The sequence below is a fragment of the Zootoca vivipara genome, chromosome 6 (assembly GCF_965207765.1).
Source record: "Zootoca vivipara chromosome 6, rZooViv2.hap1.1, whole genome shotgun sequence".
In the NCBI taxonomy this organism is placed as follows: domain Eukaryota; kingdom Metazoa; phylum Chordata; class Lepidosauria; order Squamata; family Lacertidae; genus Zootoca; species Zootoca vivipara.
Window position 1 is genome coordinate 36853053 of NC_142589.1, and position 25602 is coordinate 36878654.

The 25602-nt window shown below is 44.6% G+C and overlaps 1 protein-coding gene across 9 annotated transcripts in view; it reads left to right on the forward strand.

Moving 5' to 3' along the window:
- ANKRD11 (ankyrin repeat domain 11) overlaps positions 1-25602 on the forward strand; it is a 213059-nt gene that overhangs the window by 180549 nt on the left and 6908 nt on the right. For 4 of the 9 annotated variants that reach the window (XM_035116920.3, XM_060276042.2, XM_035116921.3 and 1 more), the window contains 5 exons: positions 11450-11620; positions 12072-12278; positions 13797-13939; positions 14573-14720; positions 16932-23713. In XM_035116920.3, the coding sequence (XP_034972811.2) occupies positions 11450-11620; positions 12072-12278; positions 13797-13939; positions 14573-14720; positions 16932-23713 (7451 nt within the window). The remainder of the gene's footprint in view (positions 1-11449; positions 11621-12071; positions 12279-13796; positions 13940-14572; positions 14721-16931; positions 23714-25602) is intronic. The other 5 variants (XM_035116923.3, XM_088671964.1, XM_088671965.1 and 2 more) reach the window with 2 other exon arrangements.

Sequence of the window (25602 nt, forward strand, 5' to 3'; positions counted from 1 at the left end):
GGCTCAACTGTGACTTCGCTGATAAGCAGGGCCGGTGCTAGGGTTTTTTGCGCCCTAGGCGAGATCACCTTCTGCCCCCCCCCCCGCCAATCATATTTCAAACACAGATGTACTGTATTTCACATCCAACCTGTTCCTTGTAACCATGATCTCTGCTACATGTTCCAAAGCAGTGGCAGTCCTGCTACAACAGAATAATAGTGCAGGGTGGGGAGAGAGGGGGAAGAGAGAGAAGGAAGGAAGGAAGGAAGGAAGGAAGGAAGGAAGGAAGGAAGGAAGGAAGGAAGGAAGGTAGCACGAAGTGGTAGAGTCTTAGCAAAGTTTTAATAACTTCATTTTCTGAAGCTCAGCAATGAGGCTCCAGTTTTCTCTCCTCTTGTCCTCAGCCTTGTCAATAACAACCACACACACACACGCAAGCTCAAAAATAACAGCATTTTTAAGAGCCCCTGGGTGAGCAGATCGATGAAAGATCACAGTAATCTCGGCGTGGCTTTGAGGAGGGGGCGGGTGGGTTTGCTCAGGATTTTTCTCGGTGGATCTTCTATTCAAGCCCTTGGGGAGGAAGACAAAAGCAGAGGGAACCTTTTTTAAAAAATAAAGTGGACGCGAGAGGGAGTTCTTTAAGATTAGAAAGGGCCCTTTCCTCTGCAACGCAAGCCCCAAATCGCACATTTTAAGAAGCCTAATACAGAAATGGGTGTCCAATTTTATATACATACACACACACACACTTTTCCCGCTCCACGGACTCTCTTATAAAACCGTTCAATTTGCCATCCACCTCCGAACCGATTCTTTAATATTGACAGTAATTGTGCACATGAGATGTGCGCATATTCAGGGGGATGTTGAGTGGGGCGAACTTGACCTTCGTGGCGTGCAGCCGAAGAGGCTTCATGCCAGAGGGCGCCCAAAGGGCAACCGCGAGCGTGGCTTCTCACCTCCCCCGGGGTGGGTCCTCCTCGTGGGACGGGCTGCGCCTGGCCACTGGAGAGAGCCCATCGCTCCTTCCAAGTTTGGAGATCCCGAGGCGGGGCTCCCTGCCGGCACGATCCTTGGAGCCAAGCCGGCGCGGCAGGAATTGGAGACCTAGACGAGAGCTTTGCGCCTTGGCCCACCACAGGGGCTCCTGGCGGCAAGGAAGAGGAAGCAGCTCTGGCGCTCGACCTCCCGGCAGCCCTCCCGCGCTGTGAGGGTCTGGCGAAGGAAGCGCGCGTCGCGGTGCACTTTGGCAGCTCCCACCGCTGTGCCCTGAGGGCCCCTTTGCTGTGGGGGAGATGGGAAAGGCAAGAGGCAGCCCTCCGGGCGCAGCGCAGCATGGCGGAGGTGGATGAGGGCGCCAAGCTGATGCGGGCAGGCGCTGTGTCCAGCCTCCGCCTCTTCCGTGGCGCCCTCCATAACTTGGTGCTGTGGTTCACCGCGCCACCAGCCTCTATGGCTAAGACGCCCCTGGAGGAGACCCATGGCGGGACGGAGGCACCTCAGAAGCGAGCGGCAGTTAAGGCTGCAGGCGGCACCAGGCGGCGGCGGGGGGGCAGGCTGGCCAGCACCCCCTCAATTTTGGCGCCCTAGGCAATGGCCTAGTCCACCTTAATTGATGCACCGGTCCTGCTGATAAGGCATCCAGACATAAGCACAACTATGCCCTAGTTCACTTTAGCCACTGAAATGAGGCAGCACTCCACCAAGACAGGCTTTGTCACAAGCAGCATTTTTTAAAAAATTCAGAATAGCTCATGCTATTCCAGAATCAGAGCAGCATGCTCTTTCCTAATACAAGATCTTTTTGCTCTATCTGTAGTTACATTGTACATTGTGGATAAATATTTGTCAGTTAGGATATGTTGTGGAAAGGACTGAACGAATGAAGAGGGGAAGAAAAGAAGAGTTTCTTTTTCTAATAAATTTTATTTTATTTTACTTTTTCCATTTTGTGTCCTTTTATGCCACTGATTTCATTGTTGGCTCCACTGCATCAGGATGAAAGAGCATTGGTCAAATGTTTATTGTTGAAGCAATATAAATTCTCTGTTTAACCAGGCTATGGAACATAATTTGTTTTGTTTTCTTTGTACAGTTGTTAAGCAACATATGATACAGTTCAAACTGGTGTGTGTGTCTTTTCATTTGTTCCCTTCTTGGAGCAATCTAGATAGCATTAGTTGTGGAGGAATCACATGGTTGTAGCATTCAAACTGCAACATTGAAGGGCAGGGAACTCTAGGGTGGGGAGGGTGTGGAAAGAGAAAAATAGGAGGTGACAAATTGGGGTCTAGAGGTCTTTACTAATAAAAGAGAAAAGAGCTGCTAAGGAATGCAGATAATAAAACAGACTAATAGAGATGGGGTGCAACCAGAACTGTGGAGTATTGAAAAGTGGGGGTGTCAGTTAACAGATGGGGAAGAGAGAGAGAATGCTATAGGATGCAGAGGGGAAAGGGGGCACTAAGAAGCAAACAATTAAAATGTGATTTAAAAATTCTATTAGCTGTGCAGCCTTCTTGAAATAATGAAAAGGATCCTCAGTGATTTGTGTAACCATATTATAACTGGTCAAATAAGCACATCAAGGTTTTGATTTGATTTGGTTGCATATATATCCTTCTCAGTGTTGCTGTGAATGGGATGTCTAAGTTGTCTCCTATCAGGCACTGACCAGTTTGAGGCCTGCTTACCTTGTAAAGATTAAAAGTATATTTTGCCATCTGCCTAGTCACTGGTTGGAAGCAATTTAGAAAAGGAAAGAGGAAGTCTTATGCTATCTGTTCTGTGGAGATTTTAGGAGATTGGCTATTATACTCAAGGATTCCAGTTGTTTAAAGCTCTTGCTAATTCTGGACAGAGGCTGTGAGAGATAACAGTCATGGAGATTTCCTGTCCACTGGAACAAGATACTTTCAGCCCTTCTGTGGCAATGTCCCCCAGATATATTTTCATTCTATGAAAATCCTAAATAGTTATCTTCTGCCAATTGATAACGGAGTCATCAGGTGTGGCCTGCTTTAAGAAGCGAGGAAAGTTGCTTAGTTGAAAATTATATTTCCCCTCAATCTTAGGGCTCAGTTTTGAAGATAGCAATGTTTTCTGACATCAGCATAATCAATTAAATAATTACATTTCTATTTATCTAACAAAACACATGCTCCTGTGCTAGAGTGTTGTATTTTGTGTTCCAGTATTTAGTTTCTTTATTTTAAAGGAAGGAGTGCTCACTTAAAGTTGAGTGTGTGTTTGTGCATTTAATTTGGGTCTTTCAGGAGCCATGAGATGCTTGCCTGTTTTTTTTTCTCTGGGTGCCTAAATATATTTGTTTACAGTGAGCCACTGCTTGGGCTGGACTAAAACTTCTGGTAAAAAAGTTGCTTCAGATAATGCTTATGTTATTCACATTGTAAGCCACATAAAACTACCGTAGTTGGCACAGATGTGTCCAGTATAAGTTCAATGCAGCATTTGATGTGGTTGTGCAATCTTTTTCTATTGAGTCTTCAATCATCGTATGTGTTAAAACTGGACTGGGACATGCTCTACTGTCTACTCCCTATTCGTTGATGCTTCTCTAACATATTCTGGCATTACTAAAGCATATTTAGGCTTGTCAGGACTAGGCTTTTATTCTACCAAGCACGGGAAAAGTAATAGGAGCGAAACCTCCATGGAAAATGGAAGTGTTTACCAGTAAGCCATGTGATGTGCATGACAGTGGTTGTGCCACTTTTCTCATGGAGTGTAAGCAAGTATGATTTTGTTGATTTATTATACCTTCTTATTTGGACAATAAGAACTTTTTTATTTTATACTTTTGATTACATATTTATTGATCCTGAAACTTTCATTGCTTGCCTCCTGTAACAAGTTAGCACTTGAATAAGTGAGTATTGAATGGCCACATTAATTTTAACTGCTTGAAATGACCGTATTAATTTTGGGGAAGGTGGAGTGGGAGCTATGGAGAAGATAACTCTTTTGGCAAGGAGGAAATTAGAAGGCTCCTGAAGAGGAAAAAAAATCAAATTCATTGAAATTTGTACACTCTAAGCTGAGGAGAATGGGGGAAGGAGGAGACTTAAGAGAGGAAATGGGATAGCAAATCACTTTGTCAGGTCCTGCCTTGGGGCTCAGGGAGAATGGTGTTCATGCTCGGCCACTCATTCAGACTTGAAGGCTGCTGCTGCTGCTGCTTATGCCATAGGTCTGTTTGTTTACTAAAAATAAAGCTTCCCATTAAGCCATCACAAGCCTTCTGAAATATAAATATGGGCATTATTAACTATGTAGCCCACAGTGACCTCTCAAAATCTGAGTGCTTCAGGTAGATGTTCAGTGATGTAAACAGACCACACCTGGAATACTGTGTCTAATTCTGGGCACCACAATTTAAGAAGGATGTTGACAACCTGGAATGTGTGCAGAGGAGGGCAACTAAGATGATCAAGGGTCTGGAAACAAAGCGTTATGAGGAATGGTTGAAGGAGCTAGGTATGTTTAGCCTGGAAAAGAGGAGACTGAGAGGAGGAGATATGATAGCCATCTTCAAATATCTGAAGAACTATCACATGGGAAATGAAGCAAGCTTGTTTTCTCCTGCTCCGGGGGGGGGGGGGGACTCTCAAACCAATGGCTTCAAGTTACAAGAAAGGAGATTCCCACTAAACATCAGAAATAACTTTCTGACAGTAACAGCTATTTGTCATTGGAACACTCTACCTCAGGAAGTTGTGGAGTCTCATTCATTGGAGGTTTTTAAGCAGAGGTTGGGTGGCCATCCGTCATGGATGCATTAGCTGAGATTCCTGCGTTGCAGGAGGTTTGACTAGATGACACTTGGGATCTCTTCCAACTCTACAATTCTATGTTTCTATGATTCTTAAGGTTTAGGGTAGCACAATCTGTTTTAACTTGTTAACAGGCTGCCTCAGAAAGTGTGTACACCACACAATTATGAAAAAAGTGTGTCTGCTTAAGCACATATCTGTTCACTCATTCCAGTGTATTTACCCCAAGTAGCTGATGAGTGGCCCCATTATTTCCAGTCCACACTCAGCCACTGTATCTTTTTGAGTTATTATTATTATTATTATTATTATTATTATTATTATTATTAAAGGTTTTCTTGATTTACAGAAATATATGCAATGTCTCTCATAACATGTTTACAAATCAGTTTCATTTGTTGAGACATTGGGAAGAAAGAGGGGGATAGAAGTAGAAGGGGGGAGATGGGGGGCAGGTTGATGGTGTTTCTATTTTACTTAATATACATGGGGGGGTTGTCAGCGTCGCTTGTGCAGGTTCTCTGTTGTTCGTTTGTGTTCCTTTGGTGGTGAGAGGTTGGGGTTGGCCTAGGGTATGGTTGTTCATTTGTGGTTGGCTGTAGTGGTTTTTCTTTTATGTGTGAGTGGCGTGGGTGGGTGTTTTGGATCAGTTTAGCCATATTGATTTGTATGCTGTTGGTGGATTTTTGTCATTGTCCTGTTGGGCTGTGTATGTGATAAAGGGGAACCATACCGGGGTGAAGTTGTCTTCTATTTGTCCCCATGTCAGTTTCAGCTTATTGGTTAATTTTTCTAGTAGGGCTGTTTCCCATACTATTTGGTACCATTGGTCCATGCTTATCCAGTGTCTGGTTATGGTGCTTCTGGTTGTGGAGAGTAAGCAGGTTATGAGTTCTTTGTACTTGGGCATTATTGTCTTGGAAAATATTTAGTAAGGCCAATTCTGGGGTTATTTCTAATGTTTGCTTGGTTATTTTACTTATTTCCCATATGGTTGTAGTCCAGAATAGTTGGATTTTGGGGCACTCCCACCACATGTGGAAATATGTGCCTGTTAAGGTGACCCTCTCCAGCATTTTTGTGAGGTTCCTGGGCGTATTAGCACTAGTTTTCTTGGTGTTAGGTACCACCTGTAGGTGAGTTTCAGAGTGAGTTCTTTCCTTTTTGTTGATATGGATTTAAAGGGGGGTTTAGACCACATTTTGGTCCATTGAGTAGGATTAATCTCGTAGCCTATGTCGTCTTCCCATTGTCTTTTGATTTTGTCTAGGGGACTCGTGGGATTTTGTATTAGTATTTTATATATTGCAGATACCATCCCTTTGCCATGTCCCTTTGTTGTGAGGAGGAGGTTTTTGAAGGTTGTCAGAGGCCGAGTTGCTGCTGATTTTACTGCTGGATTGTTTAAGAGGCCATGTAGTTGGTGTTGTGCTAACCAGGGTATTTGGGTATTTTAATGATGACTTCTACTGGGGCGTGATCTGTGATTTTAACGTTTCCTATGTTTGTTGATTCCACTAAGGGGATCATGTCTTGTGTGAGCAGAATACTGTCCAGTCTGGACACTGTACTGTGGCGTCTGGATTGGAATGTGTGGCTGGTGTCTCCCGGGTTTAGCTCTCCCAAATGTCATAGAGACCCCTGTTCTTTAGCAGTTTTAGTAACTTGCAAGAGTCCCTAATTGCTGGGGGTTTTCTGCAAGGGAATGTTGCCCATGGGGCAGAAGGATGAGTGTTATTCAATGATATGCCTTTCAAATTTAAGTTGAGGTCACCTCCTAGGATTGCTTCCTCTTCAGAGAAGGAGAGGAATTTGTTTAGTGTCTTCTGGAAGAATTCTATCTGCCTTTTTTGTCCTTTAGGACTGTTGTGGCATTGAAGTTCAGGTCTCTACTGAGTATTATAGCTACTCCGCGGGCTTTCCTGAACCAGGTGCTATCCATTGTTGGTGGAAGCAGGGATCATTCAGGAGTTTGTTCCCTTTGGGTGGGTTATGTATTTCTTGTAGGAAAGTGATGTGTGGTTTCATTGTATTTATGTATGAGGTGATGCGTTTTCTTTTGATGGGATTTCCCATCCCCCTCACATTTAATGTGATTGTTTTTAAGTTAGCCATCTTGCTTATCTATTGTGTAGGGCGATTCCCTGCCAACCTGTATGGGTTGTTTTGTGTCTCTCTCTTTGTGTTGTTTAATGAACCTGTGGGGCTGCGCTGACCTAGGATGTGGTGGGTGGGGAGCTAGTGGTATTAGATTTAGGTTTGGGTTAAAGAGTAGGGGATAGATTTTCAAGAATTTCCTATATGTAGTCATATAGGTGTGTGTTTGGGATGTTTTGGGCTATCTGGCAAACAGCCGGTTGGCTGTAGGTCTCTGCTGTTGTGGAGGGCCATGTTCAGGGACAGGCCATCTCCCCTGTCATTTACGATAGGGGGTAATCAGCAAAACAGTGTGAGGCATCTTAGTGACATCAATGTTGGGTATAAGGATCAAAATCAATGTTGCCAAAGTTATTTGCAACATCGTTGGTGTGTTAAGGTGGGTATATAGCTGTTGGTGTGCTCTGCTGCCACCATTGTGCTGGTTGAGTAGCAGATTTTAGCCTGATTGTGCGTTGTGTTAATGATGTAAGAGGAGTTGCTATTCCTTAGTGTCGAGTGGGAGGATGCTAAGGGTGTGGGTTGTGGGTTGTTGGATGGTGAGGAATGTGATTAAGGATGTCTGGACTGGTGTTGGGGTGGGGGTTTCTGTGGAGGTGCGGGGCTTGGGAGGGGATGTTGATGATGTTAGCTATATTTATGGGCTGGGGGGGGGAGAGGGGAGGGGAGAGAATCACCAGTCTTTCAGTTTGAGTTGTTTCCCGGTCGCTTCATTCAGTTGTGATGGTCGTTGCAAGGTTGGTCATCTGTGGTGTTTTGGTTCGGTTGATCTTGATCTGGTGTCTTGTCTCGTGTGTTCGGCAGAGTAATATTGTGCATGGTAGTAGTCGTTTATGTTGGTATGTCTTGTTGTGTCACTTCTTTTCCCTCTGTACTTCCGTCCATTTGTTTGCTGTTGTTTCATCGTCTTGGTCATCGTGGCTGTTGCTTGCTGAGTCTGTTGGTTGCCATTCCAGTGGAGGATCGAGTTTGAGGTTTTTCAATAGTTGCAGAACTTCTGATTTGTTTGTAGCCATGTATTGTGTTGTATCGTTTGTTACAATGAGACAGAAGGGAAAGCCCCATCTGTACTTGATTTTTGCTTGTTTGAGTAGCTGTGTACATGGGCGTAGGTTTAAGGTGTATTGAGATAGATCTTGTAGGGTCAAAATGGAGGTTTCTCCGTATCAAAGGTTGGTTGAGTTTCTGAGGTAGTTCCATACCTCTTCCTTCTTTTTGTAGTGTGTGAAGCACACAATGATGTCTCTTGGGGGAGTGTTGGGCTTCGGCATAGGTTTCAGGGCTCTGTGAGCCCTCTCCAGGTCGTTTGCTTTGAGTGTCAGGCCTGGGATTGTATTTTTCAGCCAGTTTACAATTAGGTCTGTTGGGTTTTTGTCCTCTGCTTTTTCAGGAAAGTTGCGGAAGCGGATGTTGCATCATCTATTGCTTGTTTAATTCTCAGTTCTTCGTTTTCTCTTTCCAGTTTGTTTAGTTTCTTGTTTATACATGTGTTTTCATCCCGGTATTGCTCTATTGTTCTTTCTTGCAGTTGATTCTTCTTTTCTAGAGCTTCCACTCTGGAGGTAAGATTGCTGATTAGTAGCTGTATGGGGTTTGTTGCATTTTGCGCTGTGGCTTCCAGGTTTTTTTGTCATCCTCTCTTCCATTTCCCTTAGGTGTTGTAATATTTTGTCATTTTGAGGGGATGTTGCGGTCTCAACGCTGTTTACCATCTCTTTAGTTGGTGACACCTTAATCTCTTTGGTGTTTTTGGTTTGGAGTTTGTTTGGCATTCTCTCGGAGTGGGACATGTTGCGATTAGGGGTTATGGTGGTGAAGATTTCTGGGTGTTGGGTTGTTGAACTAGTCAGGCGTTGTTGACTGGTGGCTTTTGCAGAGCGTTCAGGTTAGGCCGCCATTTGTGTCATCTCTTGGCAGTGTTATAAGAACTTCTCTGAGGTTGTCGTAGTTGCCTCAACAGTGCTGTCAAAGCGGTGGTCAAGTACTCAGAGAGGTGGGTAGACCAATGGACAGACAGACAAACAAACAAACAGATGAAAGCAGACAAACAAACAGGCGAAAGAGGGGGGTTTGATTTAGAGACGGGCAAACGAGCAATCCAGCAAACAAAGAGGGTATAAAACAAAAGTAGGGGTGGGGTGGATGAGAAGTGGGGTAGGAGGGGGAGATAGGGAAGAGATGAATAAAGGGGAGTTGAGTGTCTGGGAAGGGGTTTAAGGAGAAGGTTTATGTACTGGAATGAAGTAAGTAAGATAAAGGTAAAATAGAGGTGTTTGTTGTAAAGGTGGGTGATAGGTGGGAGGAAAGGCTCCCCTATTGCAGACAGGTTGATAAACAGCCTAGATGGGAGGGGGGTCAAATTAAAAGGGGGAAAGAAGGAACCGAAAAGGAAAGAGAGAAAAAGGGACAGAAGACAAAGGTGGGGGTGGGAAGTAACAAGTGGGATGGACGGTAAAAATAAGGAGAGGATATGTAAGGGGGGGTCGAGTGTCTGGGGACGGTTTTAAGGAGTATTTTTATGTATTGAGGCAGAAGGAATAATATAAAGCTAAGGTAAAAGAGGTTGGGGGGGGAGAGGACAACAGCTTAAAAATGGTAGAAATTTAGGAAAAGGGCTGGGAACTTGGGGGGTTGGTTTTGTTTTTGCTTTGTTTTGTTTTTTCTTATAGGGTTAAAGTGTATGAAAAGAGAGGGGTTGGGTGTTAAAAGGTGGAAGGTGGAGGTGATAAACGGTAGTAATACAAAAAATATTGGTTAAAGAGAAAAATTATTATTATTTTAAAAAAGGAAAGGGGGGAGAGAAAAAATTATTTCTATTTATTTTATAGAAGAAAAATTTAAGGAAAAGGAGAAAAAGAAAAGTGTGTGTGTGTGTGTGTGTGTGTGTGTGTGTAATATTTAAAAATATATATTTAAAAATGGAAAAAGCGAGGCCTTTCCAGTGGGCCTCCCTCTGGGCCTCTGGCTCGCTTCTGGCTCACTAGTCGGCAGGAAAGTGGGCTCAGGTTGGGCCTAGGCCCAGCCGCATGTTTCCTTGCGGCCTCAGTCCGTCCTCCTACCTCTCCCTCGGTATCGGTGGCGGTAGCTCGGTGGCGGGGCAGCTGGGCCAGGACCTCTCTCCTTCCCCTACGCACCCCATGTTTGCCCCTGGGTCCCTCCGGCCCCAGGGCTCCGGGTAGCCGGGCGACCCTGGTGCAGCAGCAGCAGGGAGGATGACAGGTCCGAGGCTCCTCTCCTCTCCCTCTCCCGATTGAGCGCGGGCGATGGCGGCAAAAAGGTCAGGGCTTTTATTTTTATTTAATTTATTTTCCCCCCCTTCCCTCTCTGGGTCCCAGCGTGCCGCGGGGCGGGTGGTTGCAGGCCTCGGGGGCCCTGGAGTTCCGTCTTATTGGTGGCTGGATGCCCTCTACTCCGGCCTGCTGTGGTCGCTCCCCCCCCCTGCGCAATTTTTTGGCTTCCCGGCTGGTCTACCGGGCACCCCCGGCATTCGCGCGACAGCAGCGGCCTCAGCAGCTTGGGAGCCGTTCAGGCAGTGCCGTGGTGCACACCATGATGCCTTGCCGGAAGTCCAGCCACTGTACCTTTTTCTTTTCAACTACAGTAGTTATTTGGGAAGGTGCCCATCAGCTGCTGAAGTTTGCTAAAGGTGCTGATGGTGTTCACTACAGCAGCTCTGACTCTTCCCCAGCAATTTTCTTGTTCTGCTTTACTAAGCAGACCAATTGCCAGGTCCTTGCTTTTCCTATCAGGAAACCTTTTGCTTCTGTTCCTTCAAAATCCTAAACAGAGATAGGTGTAAAATAATTGTGGGCAGGGGCAAATTGCAAGGGTCTAATTAAGAAGTCTAAACCCATCCTCCACCATGTATTGAGTTTGACAGATGTTCCATCTTGTGTGTTAATGAGCATATCATGCCCATTTTACAGCAGCTACACTTGTTTTCAGTTTTTTTCTGGGCATGATTCAGGGGGCTGGTGACTATGCTTGAAGCCTGGGCCCAGGTAACCCAGAGAGCAGCCTCTTTGTATACCATCCTGCTGCCCCCACAGATCTGATGTGGAAGATCTATGGGAGGCCCAGTCGACCTTGTTACTGCCTGTCTCATGCCATCTTGCTAAGATGCTTTTATTTAGACAGGCTTTTAATCTGCCTGTTTAGAAATTTGTAATGCTAACCCTGACCCTGCTGTTTTTAATATTTTCTACTTGCCACAATTGTCTCTTTTCATTGATATTTATTAAGATGTGGCATGTTTTGTTTTCAAATTTGTAAGCCAGCTTGCGTACTGTTTTTAACAGGGATATAAATTTTCTAAAATAAAAACAATGAACCCTAGGACTGACTTTGCAGGAAGTTAGTCAAAGGCATCTTCAGTATCTTGACACTGTCAGGAGCAAAGGTTTGAACACACTCCGTAAGGGAAGATGCTGTTAGCAAATATAGCAAATACAGCAAATATCTTCATAATGAATGAATTTCAGTTGCATTTTTCCTCCCTATCTCTGTTTTCACAGAAAAGCAGGGTCCTGAAAGGAAGAGGATTAAAAAGGAGCCCGCAACTCGGAAGCCCAGCCTGCTGTTCGGAATGGGACTTCCAGGAATCCGTGCAGGTTATCCGCTCTCTGAGCGCCAGCAGGTTGCCCTTCTTATGCAGATGACAGCAGAAGAGTCTGCGAACAGTCCAGGTGTGGACAGTATAATTTGTGTTTGAGGTAGAATTAGGCCCTTATGGTTCTCCCTCAATGTCTGCAGTTGCTACCTTAGCAGGGATCTCAGAAACATCCAGTTAGGTGTTCTGCATACAAGGCTTGGAGAACTCCCCAGTTTGCAGCTATTGAATCGACTTCACTTCTTCCCTTAGATCTCAGGCCCCTTCATTCCTGAGAGGAACCACAGCTGCTTTCTACAGTATTTGCTTAATCACAGTCTTCCATTAATGTCTCCATTGTGCCTGCAGAGGCATTCCTCTGCTTGGAAAGATTAACTCTCCCATCCCCCTCCCCATCCCCCAGCCATTTCCTCTGCTTCAAGGCAAGATTGTAACTATATGGCAACAGCTCCCTCTAAAGGCTTTGGGGTTTTGGCTTTGAACTGAACTCCTCCTTCATGTGTGCTTTTCCCCACCTCTCCTGCCAGCAGTAGATACAACACCAAAGCATCCCTCTCAATCCACAGTTTGTCAGAAGGGAACTCCTAATTCTGCCTCCAAAACCAAAGATAAAGTAAACAAGAGAAATGAACGTGGAGAGACTCGGCTGCACCGGGCAGCTATCCGAGGAGATGCCCGACGCATCAAGGAACTCATTATTGAGGGTGCAGATGTCAATGTAAAAGACTTTGCAGGTAATCACGCTAATCATTCTGAATTGACTGCCGGAGTATTTTGGGTGGGGGTGGGGTGGGGGGTAGAAAAACAATACAATTGTTTCTTGGCTGAGAGGCTGAAGAAAACATTATACTAGAGCCCACATAATTAAGTTGCCCTGGTTGAACTAGGACTACCGTAGATTAATCAGAGGAGTAGGTGAACACCCTGTAGTGGAATAGTCAGAGTAAGTTGCTGAACAATGATCCAGCTTGGGGATGTGTTGTATTTTGTTCTGGTTTTTTGCTGTCAGGAGCCTTGTGATGTTGTCACTGTTTCAAAAAAACGAGCATTGCTGTGGGGAGGCCTAATAGATCCATTGCCTTGGATCAGGGATTCTATCTATGACTTTCTATTTCCCATTTCATGTTGGTTGTATATTTCTAGCTGTGGCAGAGCTCAGTTACCTATAAAGTTTTCACCTTCTATGCTGTATTTCCCCCTCCTGATACTTGCTGCTGTTCTGTCTTTTCTTTTTATTCTTTCCTCTTTTCAACTGCAGTGTTGTAGCCTTTGTTGTCCTAGCTTCAGCCACTGTGATACCGTCACATGCTAATGATTGTTGATCAGCCCCCCCATTCTTTAGGTAGTCCAAATTAATCTCTTATGTCCTGTTATTTTGCCAAAAACTCCTGTTGTGCAAAATTTATCAGGTGCCAAATTGTGTTCGTTGGGAGATCTAGGACTTGCTGCTTTACTATCTTAGTATGCAATTCAGAAGCTACAATAGATGCTTACTTGAAATGACCTAGCACCACCATGCATAGGTTAAGGTTCACTGCACTTCTGTAATGAGCAGCAAGTGCCTTGTATAGTTAGTAGTGGTTTCTGATCAAGACACATACTAATTATAAGTCATTTATGCATCTAGATAATACTCATTCAGTAACTCAGACAGAGGCTTTCTAATAGTGAAGTTGTAGAAATAACTCTTTTGGGGAAACTTTTAAGGATTATTCTATTTGGAAATCAACCTGGTTAGCATCATTGATTCATTACATTCCAGGAGGCTTCAGTTTTTTATTCATTGCATTTTGGTATTCTTGTTTCTGTGGCAGCATTTTCTACCTACCACCTGATGCTGCAAAGCCACCAGAAAGCCAAGCAGACCTGTTTGTGGCATTGCAGCTATTTGTTAATATTTCAGACACTAAGGTTCAGGTGAGAACAGGAATTCTGTGAAAAATAACATTGACCGTCTTTCTACATCAAAAGATGGTCCCTCCCTTATACCCCTTTATTAAACTTCTGTTCTTTCCTTATTTCTAGTGGGGAGCTGGATGTATATATTATGTTGCCAGACAAAAGAGCCTGGATGGGCTAAATACCAGGCAAGAGTCAAGCTTCTGATGTCTTTACACTAATGCAGGGCTGGCGGGTGGTTCTACAGGCAAGCCTCAGCCAGCATAATCAATGGAGGCACTGCTGTGTGACATAGTTACTGATTTGAAATAGGCCATCCATGTCATGTGTACGTTTTGTATATGCCTTTGCAGGTTGGACGGCTTTGCATGAGGCATGCAACAGGGGTTACTATGATGTTGCAAAACAGTTGCTTGCTGCAGGCGCTGAGGTCAACACCAAGGGCTTGGATGATGACACTCCGCTGCATGATGCAGCCAGCAATGGGCACTACAAGGTCAGTTCTTGCCAGATTTGAATAGTCAGCTGTTACACAGGCCCAAATGATCTCTCCCTGTGGCCACCATGTACTTTGTACTGTGTACTTTTTAGTTTATTCTTCCCTCCCTACTATTGAAAACTTGTAGTTGAGGATAAGTTGCAGCATTTGCCTTCTTCCACTTGCCTCCAATAATGCAAGTCTCTGCTATAATGTCTTTATCACCTTCCTGATGTGTCCAGTGTCCTTATTTCTAGGTGTTTGAAGTGTAGCTACCCTGTTCGGTCCCAGAGAAACAAGAGAGACAAACTGGGTAAGGTGATAATGTATGTAAGGATAAGGTATTCCCTTATACTGAGACAGGCCAATGTCTATATCTAGCTGCTTATCGCCTACCCTGAGTGACAAGGGCCTTCTACACGATCTCCTTTGCAATAAGGGAGGCAAGGAATTCAACTAAGGATCTTATACTTGTAGAGCATATTCCCTACCACTTAGCTTTAGCTCATATTTCTCTGATCAATGTGCTAGACTTCAAGCTACTTTATCACTAGCTGATAGTGAGCTGGTTTGTCAGCCTTTTGGATAATCTTCATTTCTGTTCCTTTGTCCATTATAGATGCAACTTAATGAGACTTTGTTTATGTCTAGGTGGTGAAACTGTTGTTACATTATGGAGGAAATCCTCACCAGCTTAACAGGAGGGGAGAGACACCATTAAAAGTAGCAAATTCCCCCACAATGGTCAATCTGCTCCTGGGGAAAGCCACATATCCTTCCAGTGAAGAGAGCTCCACAGGTAAGAGATGGGAAGTGGCAGAAGGGTGTGGTGCAAATAACCTGTATCTCCATGCATAATGTAGGGATATACCCTGTTTCCCCTTTTTTAATACGTAGTCAGAAAGTAAGCCATGGCAGGGTTTTTAAGCATTTGAGAAATATAAGACATACCCCCAAAATAAGCCATACTTCCGCTCCGCGGAAACCAACCCCCACAGGCACCTCCACTCACAGAGTCACTCCATGCAGCTGGCACTGCAGGAGCGCGATCAGCTCTGAAGTAGCGCTCCAAGAGCTCCGCTTAACAGCTGATCGCGCTCCCGCCTTGCTGGCTGCATCCCCGCGCTCCGCCTTCTCGTCCATCGCCGCCCTGCCGCTTCTGTGCTTGTCGCCACCGCTGGGCTCACTGCTTCTTCCTTGCCTGGCCTGGCCAAGGAGCTTGGAGCGCCCTGCAGCGGCAGGCAGAGCGCCTGAGCCAGCGGCCTCTGCCTGGCCCGGCCTAGGATGCCTGCTGCCCCGCCACCCGGAACCAGTGGCTGCTGCAGCGCCGAGCACTCAAGAGAACTGAGCAGCGCCCTGAGCCAGCGCCCTGAGCTGTAAAAACTGTACCGATAATAAAAAAAATAAGACATCCCACCGAAAGTAAGCCACCCTGTGTTTTTTTGAGGAAAAAAAGTTATAAGACGGTGTCTTAAAAAAGGGGAAAGACGGTAAGTAGACATGACAAAACCTTCAGAGGGCTGCATTGTGCCAGGAGCACACCCTGAAACCCTTTGCTTAGTGCCTTCAGGGCCTTTAATAATGACCTCTGCTCCCTTGAGATTTGCATATGTTCTCTATTGTTGCATCCTTGCAACAGCCCATCATTGGAAATCAGAGACTAGGCAGCTCCCTAACAAAGACTCCAGGAAATGCTCCAGGTTAATGTGAAACTGAATGCTTTGCAGTTCTTCATCCTAAGGTTGGTGGAGCAGGGGCTGAATGTGATTGCAGTATTTACCATCACTTTCTCCTGATCCTGAGGAAGATCAGGTTTTAGTATTTTGCTTTCACTAGAATTTATTTGTGAGGTTAAGCAATCAATTTGCCTCTCACCATTCCCTGTAGTAGAGTCAAGGCCTCCCAAACAGCTCATGAAGAGTCAGAAGCAGGCCATTTGATACTTTGCCAGACAACTTTGCAGTGTGACATATCCAGAAGTAGCAGAGTTAATGCATATACTAAGTGGGGTCAGGAAGACTAAGTGTGTAAGTCATGAATGGAGTAAGATACCCACATTTAGCATCCTCACTCAGCTGATACCATCTCCTCTGCCTATAACAAGCCTCAGTTATAGGATGCACTATGATGCCTATTTGCTGCATCCTCCCCAAGCCACATGTTCTATGCTGTAACATAATGATGCACTGTGCAAGTGGTTTTGAAGCTTAGCAGGGATGGAATTTTTTTAAAAAATTGCTTGGCAAAGAGAGATGCAGAAAGGACTTGTGGCCAGCATTGCTTTGCAAGTAAAAGCTTGTAAAAGGTAGAGTTGTACTGTATTGAATAGGGATGAATAGGTGAACCTTTGAGAAAATGCAATAGGAGGAAGCTTTTGCAGAGTGATGGGGAGTCTGTGCAAAGAAGTCCTGATTAGCCAAGAGCGTGAGCTGTAAATACTTCATTCAGATCTCACATCCACCTTCTATTGTAACAGTGATGGCGTGCACACCAAATCCCCTTAAAGCCCTATATAAATACTGTGTGGTAGCTTTGAGGCGTGTAAGAGGGTGAAACGCTTGGATGTGGTAGGGATGGGGCTGAGCATGACCAATGCTCCTGTGTTTTTTAAAAAAAGGCAGCACCTGAGATGAGGGGAAAGGATGCACCATTTGCCTGATAATAAATTGGCACTGCAGATGTCTGGCTGTGCTGCAACTTATGGAAGCAGTCCCCTTTGAAACAAATGGATATTACACCCAGCAATCGCTCTTATTGGATTTGCACCCTTTCTGCCCAGATGCTCCAAATGGATTCCTGTCATTGACTCCCCTGCGCAGCTTTGGCCTTTTATTCCAGAGGACCCAGCAGACCACCGAGTAGGTAAAGCAGCCACAGCTATGCTTTGCACATGGAAGATAGATTGTCTGTTCAGGTATTGTGAGCAGGTTTCTGTGGAGAATGATGCTCCAGCTCCAGGTGAAAGTAGGTGTCGTACCTTACCCTTTATTTGTACTCTTGTTTTTTTCAGAGAGCTCGGAAGAGGAAGATGCTCCTTCGTTTGCACCATCCAGTTCCATTGATGGCAACAACACAGACTCTGAGTTTGAGAAGGGCCTGAAACACAAAGCCAAGAACCAGGAGCCTCCCAAAGCTGTCACACCCGTGAAGGATGAATATGAGTTTGATGAGGATGATGAGCAGGACAGGGTCCCACCAGTTGATGATAAACATCTTCTGAAAAAGGATTACAGGAAAGAGACTAAAGCAAATAGTTTTATTTCCATCCCCAAGATGGAAGTAAAAACCTATACTAAAAACAGCACAATCACACCAAAGAAAGCATCCCATCGTATCCTTTCAGACACATCTGATGAAGAGGAGACCAGCCTGCCTGTGGGGACTGGGGAAAAGCTGCGTCTGACAACACATTCTATCCTCCCCAGCAACAAGGCTCGAGAACCTTCTAATCCCAAACAGCAGAAAGAGAAAAGCAAAGTGAAGAAGAAGCGCAAGAAGGAAGCAAAGGGCAAAGAGGTTCGGTTCGGCAAAAAAAATGACAAGTTTTGTTCCTCTGAATCAGAGAGTGAAAACCTGGAGAGTGAGGAGGATGACAGAGACTCTGTACAAAGTGCTACCTGTGTAAAGGATTCCAGATTGGTGTTAAAGGAGTCATCCTTGTTTAATTCCCTTTCTGCTTCTTCTGCCTCTTCCCATGGGAGTTTGGGGTCTCAGAAGCATAACGCTACCCTTGCAGAGCAGCACTCCAAGCACTGGAGGACAGACAACTGGAAAACAGTATCTTCTCCAGCCTGGTCAGATGTCAGTTCCTTATCAGATTCAACAAGGACGAGGCTGACCAGTGAGTCTGATTACACGTCTGAGGACTCAAGCCTGGAATCATTGAAGCCTGTGAGGAAGAAGCAGGAGCCCAAGAAGCGTGCCCAACATGGAGCTGCTGTGATTGTGGAGAAGAAAAATTCATTCCATGCCAGTGTTGATGGAGCTATTCCAAAGCGAGACAAGGAGGGGAAAGTTGTAAAAAAGCATAAAACAAAACACAAACACAAAAACAAAGAGAGAGGCCAGTGTCCTGCCACCCAAGACATTAAAATAATCAAAGCCTTTTCTTTTGACTATGAGGACTCTAAGCAGAAGACCGATAAGGCTTTGATTGTGGAGACTGAATGCCCTGTTGAGAACAAGCTCAAAGTGCTTAAGCATGAGAGGGAGCACTTCAAGAAGGAAGACAAATTTCAGAAAACTAAATCTGAGGAGAAGGAGTGGCTGTTTAAAGACGATGCTGGAAAAACCTCCAAAGAGGAGAAATCCTTGAAAAAAGCCAAGGAGGCAAGTAAAGATCTCAGTAAAACTTTCAGAGAAGAAAAGAGCAGCAGATTGGAAAAAGAAAAACCCATAAAGGAGAAATCTCCTAAAGAGGAAAAACCTCGAATACATAAGGAAGAACGAAAGAAAAAATCTAAGGACAAGCAGTTCAAGACTGATAAGAAAAATGAACCGAAGGAGGAAAAACCAGCAAAACCAGAGAAGGAGAAAGCCCTGAAAGAGGAGAAAGAGAGATGTAAAAAAGACAAAGGTTACAGGGAGGAGCCCAGCTTTGAAGAGTTTAGTAATAAAAACCAGTTTTTAGAAAGTGAGGACACAAAGTTCAGCCTCTCTGATGATCAGCAAGATCGGTGGTTTTCAGATTTGTCATCTGATTCTTCTTTTGATTTCAAAGGAGAGGATAGCTGGGATTCGCCAGTGACAGACTACAGGGAAATTCAAAATGACACTGTGACAAAACTCATCATAGAAACGGTGAAGGAGGAGATAAAAGACAAGAAGCGGGATAGTAAAGCAAAAGATAAGAGGGAGTACAGCGAGAAACGTAATGAAAAAGACACTTTTCTAAAAAAGAAAGAGAGGGAATATGTTGATCGGAACTCTGAGAAGAAAAAGGACCCAGTTGAAAAGCATAAAAGTATTTCTAGTTATCTGCCTGAAAAGAAAAGAAAGGATTCTGCTGAAAGCTTTAAAGAGAGAAAGGAAAAGGAGGCTGGTGAAATTAACAGAGAGAGAAGAGATTTGCCCGATAGCTCTAAAGATAGAAAAGAAGTTAAAATTAAACAAGAAGAATCCTACAGAGATGAATTTAAAGACTATGGCTGTGAAACATTCTTCAAAGAAAAATCTGAACCCGAATTTAGTGGGAAAAATGTGGAGAACTGGGATAGGCATCATTCAGGAAAAGAGAAGAAAGATGTGCCAGACAAGAAAGAGAAATTAAAAACAGAAAAGTACAAGGAGAAATCCAAAGTAGAGGACAAAGAGAGAAATGAGAAAGCTTTGCCGGAAAAAAACCAAAAGGACAAAGAATTAGATAAAGGTTTTAAAGAGAAGAAAGATACAAAGGAGAAATATAAAGATCCTCACAATAAAGATAAAGAGAGAAAGGGTTCACTAGACCAAGTCAAAGAGAAGAAAGAGAAGAACTTTTCTGGAGATAGAGAGGATTTCCACGAAAGGAGGGATGAGAAAAAAGGCCGGGAGAGGACATGGTATAACATCTTGGATATCTTCACAGATGAAAGTGAAGATGAGAAGGATGATTACAGCCTTAGTGGGTTCAAACTTGGAGAGGGTCTTGGGAACGAAATGCATCGTATGGATAGCATGCAAGACAAAGATGATGGCATGGTAGCTGAGAGAGACCTTTATGTCCCTGACAAGCACAGGAAATACTCCTCTGATCGGCAGCATTCCACTGAGAAACAGAAAGACAAAGAGTCAAAAGAGAAGAAGAAGGACAAAGGGTTACCAGAGGGTGGAAAGGAGAAAAAAGAGAAAAGCTCCTTTGAAAAACACAAAGAGAAGAAGGACAAAGACTCAGTAGAGAAGTATAAAGACAGGAAGGAGAGAAGCTCAGTGGACTCAGCCCAAGAAAGGAAGGCAAAGCAGAAATTCCCCGAAAAGGTGGAAAAGAAACATGCTGGGGAAGAGAAGGTTAAAAACAGGCACAAGGAAAAGCTAGATAAAGAGTATACTAAGGAGAAACGGTCTTCGAAAAGCGGAGAAGCAGAAAAGAGCTTGCTGGAGAAACTGGAGGAAGAAGCCCTCAATGAATACAGAGATGACTCCAATGATAAAATCAGTGAGATTTCTTCTGATAGCTTCACAGACAGAGGGCAAGACCCTGTACTCACCAATATATTTGAGTCTTCCAACCTTTCACTTGCAGATGCCACCGAAGAGAAATTTAAGGAGTCTCTGCCTTTGCCTTGCCTTCCAGATAAACTCAAGGAGAAAGAGAGGCACAGGCATTCTTCATCCTCGTCAAAAAAAAGCCATGAAAAGGAAAAAGCAAAGAAAGAGAAAGCGGAAAAGAAAGATAAAACAGATGAGTTTAAAGACTCCAGCAACAGGAAAGATTCTACTCAGTATGAGAAGGACTTTGCCATGGATGGAGAAGGCATTAGCATTTCTTATGGAACAAAAACAGAGGCTGAAGAAGAACTGGACAAAACCATGGAGTATTTGTTTTCTGAAAAAAAGGAAAAGAATGATACTGAAAGAGAACTTCCAAAGAAGGCAGAGAAAGACAAAGCGTACAGCTCCAGCACAGTCAGCACAACCAAAGAGAAGAAGAAGAGGGACAGGCATAAAGAAAAGTGGAAAGAGGAGAGAGAGAAGCACAGAGACAAACACACTGATGGTTTCTTTAGGCACCACAAGGAGGAGCAGAAGTCTGCCAAAGACAAGGATAGCTCTCAAGTGATCACTCTTAAAGACAAATCAAAAGAGGAACCACCCAAATTTAATGACCTCAAAGTAAAGGAACGACTCAAGGAAAATCAAGAAAAGGACAAATCAGAGTGTCTTAAAATGAGCAACGGGAATGATAAAATAACCTTACCCAAAGAAGGCACCAAGAAGGACATCAGACCCAGGGAAAAGCTTTTGGGAGATGGTGACCTAATGATGACCAGCTTTGAGAGGATGTTGAGCCAAAAAGATCTTGAGATTGAAGAGCGCCACAAGAGACACAAAGAGAGAATGAAACAAATGGAGAAGATGAGGCATAGATCTGGAGACCCCAAATTAAAAGACAAAGTCAAGGCCAATGAGGATATGCGCAAGAGGAGTCTGGATTTGACTACAAAGAAACCACTAGCTCCTGACACTCAGTTAAAGGACAAGAAACTCAAAGATCTAGGCCCACTGGCTCCAGTAGTATCCCCAGATAACAAGAATCAACCTGTTGTTGGGGTGGATTCCAAGGATTGGATAGCTGGCCCCCAACTGAAGGAAATCCTACCTGCGTCTCCAAGGCCAGATCAGAACCGGCCAACAGGGGTTCCAACACCAGCATCTGTTGTTTCTTGCCCAAGCTATGAAGAGGTGATGCAGACACCAAGGACTCCATCTTGCAGTAATGAAGATTACACAGATCTGATGTTTGACTGTGCTGACTCTCAGCATTCATTGCCCATATCCACCATGTCCATGAATGCTTGTTCTCCATCTTTCTTTGACAGATATTCCAACTCTTCAAGTGGATTCCCGGAGAACCCAAGTCAGACCCCAACAAGGACAATTTCCTCCACAAATCTTCACCGTTCAATGTCTGTAGATATCAGAAGAGCTGCAGAGGAAGAGTTCAATGTTGGGGACAAATTTTTCAGGCAGCAAAGTGTCCCAGCCACTTCTAATTATGATTCTCCGGTTCAGCACTTGATGGAGGAGAAAGTATCTCTCCCCTCCATTCCCATAGAAAAGTTCCCATGTTTGTCCCCAGAATATTATTCACCAGACTATGGAGTCCCATCCCCTAAAGCAGAGGCATTGCATTGTGCACCAGGAACTGCGGGCAATGTTGTTCAGTCCCCTGAAAGTGTATTTTCTGGATTGCAAGCCAAATCTTCCCCTTCTCATAGAGATGAGCTGCTTGCCCCTTCTGTTGAAAGTGCTCTCCCTCCAGATCTTGGCCTGCCTTTGGATGCCACAGAAGAGCAACAGGCAACTGCTTCCATTATGCCCCCAGAGTCCAGCTTTTTACCACCACTTGAAGACAATGAGTTTGGCTCTGGCATTCTGGAACAGAATAGTACGGAGTGGGAGACCACTCTATCAAGAAATCTGGATCCTCCTGTGCCTCCGAGTTTGATTGGCAATCCTTCTGATCATGCTGTCAGCTGGACAGTGGGATCAGAGCTGCTCATTAAATCTCCCCAACAGGGCCCTGATTCCCCAAAGTCTTTCTGTTCTCCAGACATCACGCATCCCACACCTGTGCCCTTCATTTCTGCAGATTCCCTACATCCCAGTTCCCCTGTTTCATACTCTCTCTCAGTGACTGAATCAAGGCTTGATGCAGCAAAGGAAGATGCTGAAGAAGCAGTTCCAACAGAAATGGTGACTGCAGAACAGCAGACTTCATATGCAGATTCCCCTGCTAGATTAGACACTTTCTTTAGTAATGGTAGTAAGCCTGTTCCAGAGGAAGCATCTGACACACCTTTGCAGCCAGCTAGCATGCCAGCAGAATCGAAAGTGGAGGCTGTTAATGCTCTGGAAAACTTGGAAGAGAGCACCATTGCCCCTGTAAATCCCGAGGAACAAGCTGCATGGCCTGATCCATTTCCAAATTCAGAGGATGACTTAGACTTGGGTCCTTTCTCTTTACCAGGATTGCCACTTCAATCAAAAGATGTTCCAGAGGAAGAATTGGAAGAGTCAGCTGAAGACACTCATGCGGCAGATCAGGAAACCACCAGTGCAGACTTTGTGGATGTTGGGGTGTCTTTGGGGGCTACAAACAAGCAGGATGACCTAACTCTTAACCAAAAGAGCATCCTTCCTGAGGAGCCAGATTTACAAGCTGATGAGCAAAAGGCCAATGAGATTTCACTAGAAGTTGTGCCAGAAGCATCAAGTGCCCCGGAACAGAAAAATATAGAAGAAGCGGAGGCTCCCCAGAATATTCAGGAGGTGACACCAGCAGATCTTGCTCAGCCAGAGACCAAGGAGGAGGAAACCAGTTGTGAAGAACTCTCCTCAGCTACTCTTGCATCAGACAGTGGTTCTCAAGCTAGTTTGAGCCAAGCAATCAGAACTGAGAGCACTGATGTTCAAGACGTAGTGGTACCTGGAAGCAACAGCCAGATCCCTTCCTCTCAGACAGAGGTGCTGCAAGGGAGTACCCAGTTAGAATCCACAGAGCCACCACCCAAACCAGTCCCTGAACCCCCAAAGCCCCCCAAAATTGAAGAGATCCCACAACGGATCACCAGAAACCGAGCCCAGATGCTTGCCAATCAAAACAAACAGAATGCTGCTGCTACTGCTGCTACTACTGCTACTGCTACTACTACTATAACAACTACTACTACTACTACTTCTACTTCTGAAAAAGAGTTCCCCCCTGCTTCTGCCCCTTCAACACGAGCAAAGGGGCGTGTCTCAGAGGAGGAAGATGCCCAGGCACAACATCCGCGGAAGCGCAGGTTCCAGCGCTCCAATCAGCAGCTGCAGCAGCAAATCAACACCTCCACCCAGCAGACACGGGAGATGATCCAGCAGACACTGGCTGCAATTGTTGATGCCATCAAGTTGGACGACATTGAACCTTACCACAGCGACAGGTCCAATCCCTATTTTGAGTACCTACAGATCAGGAAGAAAATTGAGGAGAAGCGGAAAATTCTCTGCTACATCACTCCCCAAGCACCCCAGTGTTACGCTGAGTATGTCACCTACACAGGCTCATACCTGCTGGATGGCAAACCTTTGAGCAAGCTGCACATTCCAGTGGTGAGTAACCTTACACCGCTTGCTGTCTTTATAAACTGTGCTAGCATGGAAAAATCCAACTCTACCAGCAATATCTACCCTTCCTGCATCACAAGTGCATGCTGTAGCCCTGGGGAAGGTATACCTGAAATCTGTTACCTTGGCAGAGGCTCCCACATCAGTGCTAGTGCACTCGAATCTGTGGGGTTGTTGTTGCCACCACCACCCCACTTACTTTTGCAGCCCAGATAGGAGGAGACTTGGGATGCATCAAAATAATTACTTTTAAAAAGGCTCTGAGCCAGTGCACCCAGCACTCCTCGGACCAGCCTACACACACAAATTGCTGGGGAAAGCAGGGCTTTTGTAGTCCAAGATCAAATCTGCTTACTCATTTCTCTAACAATAAAACAATGAACAGGGTGGTGATACAATGACTACTGCAATTGACACAAGATAATATCACCAAGGCAACTATCTGTAAACAAACAACAATCGTCCATAAAAATAGCAAAAGTAGTTTCTTTCCCAAATAGGTTTTATCTTAAATAATTGCAAACACAGTAAATAAAGAGTTTACTTGTAATATATCAGTGGTTCAGTGCTCATTTCTTCTCGTTCCATATTAAATGTTATCTTGAACCATTGCAAACACAGTAATGAAGAGTCCACTTGGGATATACCAGTGGTTCAGTGCTCTAGGTAATCAGACGTTTCGTCGCTAAAGAGCTTAGTCATCAAGCTTTGTAGTAAATAATATACGAGAGAAGTCAGTATGTAAATGACTTAAAGCAGGGGTATATCTGTCCCCATCTGCAAGTTTCCATCCAGAGGAGCATAGAAAAATGACAATATTCTTCAGCTTGTTAAACCTCTTTCTTGTTTCTCTGGCAGACCCTCTAAACTTCCTGAAACCCAGGAACTCTGAGACCCACACACCTTGCATTTTCCAGACAGTCTCCTTATAAGCTGCTCAGAATGTAAAGGCATCCCACACTCTCCAAGTCTCTCCCAGACCTCAGAAGAGTGTGCTCGTCTCTTACAACTCTGATCCTATTCTTGAAGTTTCACACACACTTCAGAGGTCAGATAGGTTAAATTATGAAACTTTACTAAAAATAAAAAGCAGGCAAAAGGTCAAGGCAGAATACAAAATAAACCAGAGCACTGTGGCTCTGAAACTGGACTAACCATAACCTATAGTCAGTTTAATAGAAACTCTGGTCTGCATCCCTGATGGTAGGAAGGGAACTCAGCTGCAGAGCAGCTCAGCTTCTTAAAGTCTCTCTCCCCAATGCGATTCAGAGCCAGTTGCTCAAGTAGGCATCTTAAATACCCTTTTGTATTTGATTGACATAGGTCCCGATCTGCCCCACCATTCTCTTTCTTGACAGCAGCTTCCTGTGATCCTATTTGAATCAGCCCTTTATTGACAACCATGTGAACTGGATTTTTTTTTTAATACTTAAGAGAAGGATCACTGTCCAGGTAGAGCACATGCTGCACATGCAAGACGGTCTTAGGTTCAATCCCCGCATCTTAAACACTGTCTGAAACCCTAGTGAGGCACCACTGCCAGTGTGGACAGTGTCAATGGTAAGGACCTTTCCTATTTATCTGAGTACAAGAAGGAGGAAATTAAAGCAATAGATGGAACAAAGCTCACACTAGTAGGTTCTGCTTATCAGCTGACCCATCAGAAAGAGGGGCATGAACTTTGGTGCTAACAATGTTGTAGGTGCTTTGCTTCCAACTTGGCATTCTGCAGCCTCTTGGCACATTCCTTATGTTCTGCAACAAGGGTACAAATGTGCAGGTACAAAAGCATCTGTTGGGGAGGAATGGACTCCTAGGCTCTAAAGGAGCTGAACTCAGGCCTCAGTGCTGTGTTGGCCTGTGGAAGCTAATAG